We start from the raw sequence: 7,990 nt of genomic DNA on the forward strand, positions 1-7,990 counted from the left end.
TTTGTAATATATAAGAGAACTTTAACCCCTATTGGAGTGTTTTAATTCCTCTATATAGCTTCACGTAGATTAAGTCATTATGTAAGCAAGGAATGTGAGATAGTTCTTAATATTATACGTAAATATAAGACATTACATTTTTTTAAACTATGTTTGTTAATAACTTTTAAATGAATAACAATATGCGCGGGCTAAAACTTTCTGAAGGTCACTCAAGATCATGATCTTAATGATATTAAGGTCAAAGTCATCGGAGCTAAGTCCGTTATTATCAATATATTTACTAAAATAAATATGACACGACATTTTAAATATTGCTACTTTATAAAACATTTATTTTATTTATTATGATCTGAAAAATTTGAATCATTAATGAACATATATTATTTCGAGAATAATTCATTTTGAATATAAATTAAGATACGTATAATTCATAAAGTTATAATTCTAATTAGCGCGTGTCTTCGATGTTTTTTTTTTGTTAAAAAAGGTGCCCATATAGCATATTTCGCCCAAGGAACATTACAAGTATATCATCATATTTATGCAATGTCGTATAATTATTGCGACGTTCCTCGTATGGAGTGTATTGAGAGGGTGAATTTATTCTTTCGTAGGCTGTATTCAGCAGAATGTTTATTTTGCAAGTGTTGGAAGTTTTCCAACGAATTTTTTCTTCGCGCTTATTGGATTATACTTTTAGATCTAGAGGAATAGTTCTATCTCAGCAGATGATCGTAAAACAGTTTCAATCTGCAACTGTTACGATCTGCTCAACGCACCCGGTTTTTCTTGCTTTAAAATTGCTTTTCACAATAATTAATTTCATATTCTAAAATATCACTAGAATTAGATAATACTAAGATTAAAAGTTATAAGATATGTTCGCGTTATTTGAAATTCCCAAAAATTTTTAAACTTAAAATAAAATAAATACATGTATTGCGTTGAAAATAAAGAAAGCGAAAATGATGAATGCAAAAAGTATACAAACAACGCGAACAGACCTATAATTATTTGAAATGAATGTCATTTTTATTATGAATTACTAAAATGTTTTTATCTCGATGTAAAAAAGTCTGTTTTATTATAAAATATAGTTAGCGTAATTTTTATTAAAGCTATTTGACCAAGAGATATGATTGTGTTCGTCAAGATAATCGCAACATATTTATTTGTTATAATTTTTTATATTAATTACATCTTCTATTTTATTTATTATTATTTTCTATTTTCACATAAATTTATGTATGATTCAGACTATCAACTGTAAACATATCAACCGCCTTATGTTTAAAAGAAGCATTATGAATACTACATCAAATAAAATAATATTTTTTTAAGGACGATAAAGATGACATTTCTTAATTAAAAATTTATCAGTTCAGATCTTCATACGATCGTCGTTCATATACGACATATAGAAAAAAAAAACATTTTTTAAATATAATTAAAATCCAAACTATCGAGTAAGCTTACTAAAAGATTGATCAATTCAGTATAGTTACTGAGATCAAGAAGTCCAAGAATTAATTAGATAGAATTTGCTTTGCTGTTGCGTACGTACTTATAACTATGTCATAGCGCTAAATATGGCCGTCTTTCTTAATTATCTGTATAATATAAAATCGTTTTTTCGATTTTTTCTTGCGCTTTAATATAATACATTGATGATAATTTTGTTACTTCAATTATCTGCTATTCAATTTTACATTGATAAAAAGCTGATATTAATCTTACTATTATTAGTATTATTCCTAATAACCTTTCTTTCTAATCTTCATTATAGTTTTATAATTAAATCCAACGAATTCGAATATTTTCTAAGAATATCTAGTTCCACGAAAACATTAGCAATAGATTGATCAAGATGCATGAAAAAATAAGACGTTGAGACCAAATTCCGGATCCAGGCATTGCCGAATTGCAATAGTCAGTTAAACAGGAGCAAACTTCTTGTCTACCACCAAAGCCACTGCGTTGATAGCATTTGCCTTTATAATTTGATTCATCCCATCCGCATCCTCGAATAACTCGCATATCTGGTGGTACTGTGTAAACAAATATTAATCTTTTTTATCTTATTATATAAATATTAATTTGTTTTATGCTAAATATTATTTTTATATGATAATTGAATCATTTTTATAGCATTATAAACGTTGCATTTTACGTAACATATAATTTAATAAAGTTGTACACAACTATATATGTGTTTCGGTAAGATGAATTCTTTACATATATGTATAAAAAGTAAATCATCATATAATTTAATTAACACTAGAACTACCAAGATTTTTTACCTTTTATGACTACCAGAACGGTCATTTTGACCGCTAATGCAAAAAATATTTTCTTTTGTTATAAAAATTATTTAATTAGACAAAATCAATTTCAATGTACGGTGGTCATAAAAAGAGAACCACTTTCATTAAAATAAATAAATTGCTTATTTTACTCATTTATCTTTACTTGTTGTAGCCCCATTTATTATACAGTAATAATAACTCATATTACACTAAAAATGATAAGCTTTTGCTAAAATAAAGTGCATATCGTATTGGAAAATTTTAAAGTATTCTATGCTATAAATAGTTTGGTCAAAATAATAAAGCCAAATAATTGATGTAAGTTAATTAAAAATAAAACAGTCTATTATGTATTAATTACTGTAATTTTATAGATTAGATCTAGTAAAATTATAACAAAATTTAATCAATTATCTAAAATTACAGTTAAATGGGGCGAAGTACTCATTAAAGCTAATGAAAAAATAAAAATTTTAATTTTATTGAAGGAAGATCGCAAGGGGAAGTTATTAAAATTATTAGTCGTTCCAGGAAACTGGTAGAAAATGCATTAAAACTTAAAAATGATAAAGAAACTAAAGATTCCAAGCGAAAAACTACATGTCGAATGGATCGTACGTTTCTAAGATTGATTCAAGTCACCAAATAAAATTGAAAATGTACTCAATCTTTCTACAAGTGTACAATTCGACAAAGGCTTTAAGAATGTAATTTAAATGTTAGAGCTGCCAAAAAAGTTCCATATTTAAATTTAAAGAATGTAAGATGCAGATTACAATTTGCAAAAGACCAGTAAAATGGAGTGGTCCAGAAGGAGCTTAAAAAATGGAAAAATATTTTATGGTTTTCTAGTATATTTTCTAGTATATATTTAGGTGTAGCAAAAATCTTGATTTAGTGGTCTTTTCACATAAAATCTTCCTTTAAATTTATTTTGATTTCGTCTGACCATAAAATATTTCTCTATTTTTGAACTCCTTCTGGATTACTTTATTTTACATGGTCTTTTGTAATTTTAATTTTTTGGTTGTCCATGAAGGAAGGAGAAAATTTATTTTTGATATATACGCACGTTTGTATTATCATACAGTACATGTTTTTAAATTAAAAAAATTAAATTAAACCATAAAAAATACCTTTTTTAAATATCTGTCATGAATGTGAAACATATATTGATATTATATTATTGATTTAACGCATCCGGTCAAATTGATCGCTCTGGTAGTTTTAGGTAGAACATGAAATTCTCGATCATACGTTAATGATAGAGTCAACGGTATGGCACATCGTACAATACATATTACATATTTAGTCACGGAATAAAATTGAAAAGTCATGGAATGAAATTGCGCTAAATCAAGAATCGCGCGCGCACAAATGACAGGCGAAAAACTTTGCGAATCGGTCAAAATAACCGCCTTGGTAGTTTAGTGTTAACACGTTAAGTGCTGTGCTAGTCGCGGTGACTACTCGTAATCAGCGGCGATACTACTGAATTTAAAAAAAAGCTCCAAAACTATTTACAGAATTACTAATGTCATAAAAAATGACATTAATAATTCTGTAAATATAATATAATAAGTAATAATCTAAGGCATTAAATTAGATGATGCACTAAGCATGATGTTTTGCATAATTCAATCGAATCATATAATATTTTGTCAAAACGTGGATATGATAGTGAAAATTTAATTCACTCCGGCATTATTAAATAGATAAGCAATTAAATTTGATATTCAACATAATAATATAGATAAATAAATAGTTAATTTTTAATATAGTATCAATATAATATATTAACACATACAGCCATTAACACTAAACTCGATGACTTGTGTAATTTTTCGGCACATTGTGTACTTTGCACCATCTTTAAGTTCTGAGCAATCTATTTTCATGGTATCTGGAGGAATAAGATCGGCACATTGGCTATTATTGCGGCTGTTACACTGATAACATTGCATAGCATTGCCACCTGTAAAATATAATTCATTTATTTGTATTTTTCTTATTTTTTCATAAGTACGCATTTATATACGTAAACACGTGTATATACTGCATGTGATAATACAGATTTACATTGTTTATTGAAGGAAAGTTTACATTTCGTATTATGATCCCAAAATGCTTTTGTATAATATAAATTACATATACACCAAATAAATTACATGTATACCAAAAATACTTAATTGTAGTTCGTAATTATTAAATAAATTAAATTCAAAATATTTTTTACAAACATAAATACGTATACATAACATCTTTTAAAGCAACTTTTTTATTACACGAATGATAATGAAAAATTAAAATTTATATATTTATATACACACATAAAATTTGATACTAAGAAATTAAGTTTAATTTTAAAAAAATCACAAATTAAAGAATTAAATGATAGTGATCAAATATACTATCCTTTGATTCAGTTTGCTCCCAGACAGCACACAATATTTATAAGGCTTATTTGAAATATTTATCGTAAATCTTGTAGTAAATGCTATGGAAATACTTAATAAAACATTATAATTCAAACAAAAAATACTTATTAGAAATATTTATTTATATTTATTATAAATATTATATAAAATATTTAGTCTATCTTTTAATAATATTTTGAATAAAGCTTTATATAAAATACGTATAAAATATTTATATAACATTTAAAAAATGAATAATCCTAAATATTTATCATAAATATAATTCTGTGCTGTCTGAATTTATGATGCTATTCCCTTAAAATTCTCAATATTCATTATCAGACAATGAGGTTAAAGATCATTGCAAAGGAGATAACCGAGCACATATAATCAATGTTAATTTTATATAATCTTGACTTTTCATATATGACTTATATTGTATCATAATTTTCATAATCATTATTTAGATTTGTATATGTGACTCCGTCTCAAAAGTCACTATGAAAATAGTTTAGAACATAATTTTGAAAAAAAAATTGTTTTTAATTGTTTAATTATAAAACAATATTTATTAATAATAATATTTATTAAGAATAAAGGCGGATTTATAATATGAATATAATATACGCACAATATAATATAAATATAATATAAAAAATTATTTGGCTTGCACGAGAATAATTATTATATGCAAAAATAATTATATTATACATTAATTAATTAATCAATTACTATACTGAGAAAAAAGTTATCCTAAATTTCAATAAATATTTATTTGAATATAGTACCAATTAAGTATTTATTAAATATAAAAATATGTATTTATTTTGTACAAAAAACATTAATTTAATTTAACAATCGCTCCTTTTTATAAAGTAAATATTTATTTATTGTAAGTAAATGTTTAGTTGGCAGTATTCAAATAAATATTTATTTAAATTTAGGCTATTTTTTTGTCAGTGTACTATACTATATACGATTAGATAGTTTATCAAATCTTTAATTATGTTACGCTGTAGAAAAATCAATAGTCATATCTATGAAGACTTTCTGCTATTCACCAGTACTGAAAATTTATACTATACATTATATACACTACAGATTTTCAACACTAGCAGTGAATCTCAGAACGCAGTCCGTGTCACCTTGAAAAGATATTCAGTAAGACCGTCTATATATATAGAAACTTTGACATTTTTTAATTTTATCTCCAAGCAAGCGTTTCCATTAAAGATGAAAAGAGTTACAACAACAAAATATCATTTAAAAAATTTATAATGCAGTGTAAAAAAGTTTCAGTTAGCGATTTTATAAACGTGCTTTATGACTTATAACGATGCGCGCTAACATACTATACTTTACGTAACATATATTATAAAATTTCAGACGTAAAAGCGCGTTTTTATCAATAAAAGCTGTTCTGAATAAGAGTCTTTATGTAAAACTTACAAGCTAAATTACAAGTATTTTGACTTAACAAATAAATTTAAAAATCTTGCACCATCAATTTTTATGATTAATAATTAATGTTTGCTAGTAAAAGCATTATTAACATTGTATTATATTAATGCAAAATTAATAAAAAATATTGTATTTTAAATTTTTCGAAAAAACACAAAAAATAAAAATTCAAACATTTTGCGATGTAGTAACAGTAATTTTGGAGATATTAGAAAAAAAATTCTCGCCATGATGATTGTAATCGGAAAGATATATTATTCTATAAACTTGAGATTAGATAAAAAATCTATTACATTTTGTCACTTAACAGCATTTTTTAAGGAGAAACAAATTCACATCAGCCATTTATGAATAATATTCTCTATTAATAATATGTTTCAATTATTAGCAATACATCTCAAACCCAGATAAGAAAACAAAGTTGCAAAACTTTATATTTTCAAACACATTCCCATGACTCACCGTTGCAGCACAATAATAAAATGATGCTGCATAGAGTTACAAATCTCGGTCTAAAGACTTTGTTCATCTTTCTTCGCTTCTTCTCCTTAGAACAATTGATGAATAAATAGTCACTGAAAAGCTTCACTAATGTATAACAGAATACTGCAGTGCTCACAAAACTAATAAATACAGATATAAAGGAATAAAAAAATAAACAAGAAGGTTGAAAGACAGTCAGAGAATGATGGAAAACCAAGAAAACAAAAAAGATAGAGAAAGGAAGAATCACGAATTGAAAAAACTGAGCACTATTAATGTACAACGCTGGCGTGGCGCAAGCACACTAACTTTAACATCGGCGTTATACAGTGCTACTGAACGAACAAATGGTTACGATTGAGGGAAGGGGAGCGAGGCGAATATATTGAGGTGGGAGAAGAATATAGTGAGTAAACGATTTATTTACAAATAACTCCAAGACCGATCAATTTTTTCTTTGCCGAATGAAATCTTTTACAATACTTAGATTCGTACTTTTCCTATGATACACATTTCGTAGTACTTTGCAATCAATATTTCAAGTAATTTATGCGTTGGAAACGATTACTGTGATATGAATGTTGTAGAACTAATGACTTTATTTTACGATAATTGCGTAATTATATATTTGTTGAAGAAACTAATTATATATATTTAAGAAAATTAATATATAATACCGTGAGAAGACAAACAAGAGCTTTTTATAGTTACACTAATAATAATAACAATAAGCATACAAGCCTTTATTCTGAATGTACTTGTGAAATAAAACCATATATAATAAAAAATATTATAACAATAATAAACAAATATGATAATAAAATATTATAATAATAATAACTTAACAGAGTTTATATAAAGAGAGTCCTCCGGAGAAGCAGTTCAGTATATCAGTCCGTCCTGATAAAATATATATAAACGGCAAGATTCACGAGACATTGACATTAACAATGGATCACGACATGACGATAACCCGTAAACTTTGACACCTCTGAATAATAATAACGTTTATAATAATAATAATAATAATAGTAATAATAATAATAATAAACGTTCCTATTTCCTTTTATCAAGTCATCGTCAATTCTTATCTAATCAAAATTGATTTACATCAAATTATTATCTAATTTAAATTTTTTCGACATTAATTTCTTTACAATTAAAAGTTGTTACATTCCACCCTCGATTTACTAAATAAGATTCACGCGCAACTTAAATTCAAAATTATATAAAATTTGTCGATTAGACTTGTGTCTTACGTTATAAAAACTAAATCAAAGGACTCTTTCTATATAAAAACCAAATGACAATAAGTAACGA

General features: G+C 25.7%; 1 protein-coding gene across 1 annotated transcript; it reads right to left on the reverse strand.

Moving 5' to 3' along the window:
• Positions 1-1,729: 1,729 nt before the first annotated feature.
• Positions 1,730-7,006, reverse strand: LOC108754233. The gene is made up of 3 exons (XM_018496408.1): positions 6,650-7,006; positions 4,117-4,284; positions 1,730-2,051 (listed from the first exon to the last, which is right to left on the reverse strand). The coding sequence occupies exons 1-3, from the start codon at positions 6,714-6,716 to the stop codon at positions 1,834-1,836; spliced, it is 453 nt and encodes a 150-aa protein (XP_018351910.1). The 5' UTR covers positions 6,717-7,006; the 3' UTR covers positions 1,730-1,833.
• Between the last annotated feature and the right edge of the window lie 984 nt (positions 7,007-7,990).

The sequence above is a fragment of the Trachymyrmex septentrionalis genome, unplaced genomic scaffold (assembly GCF_001594115.1).
Source record: "Trachymyrmex septentrionalis isolate Tsep2-gDNA-1 unplaced genomic scaffold, Tsep1.0 scaffold78, whole genome shotgun sequence".
NCBI lineage: Eukaryota > Metazoa > Arthropoda > Insecta > Hymenoptera > Formicidae > Trachymyrmex > Trachymyrmex septentrionalis.

Excerpts from the sequence above, each read along its gene's own strand:
- LOC108754233 (XM_018496408.1), bottom strand. The coding sequence starts at position 6,716 with ATGAACAAAGTCTTTAGACCGAGATTTGTAACTCTATGCAGCATCATT. Across the intron at positions 4,285-6,649 it reads TTTATTATTGTGCTGCAACG|GTGGCAATGCTATGCAATGT; the intron begins GTGAGTCATGGG and ends TATATTTTACAG. Across the intron at positions 2,052-4,116 it reads CGAGTTTAGTGTTAATGGCT|TACCACCAGATATGCGAGTT; the intron begins GTATGTGTTAAT and ends TTGTTTACACAG.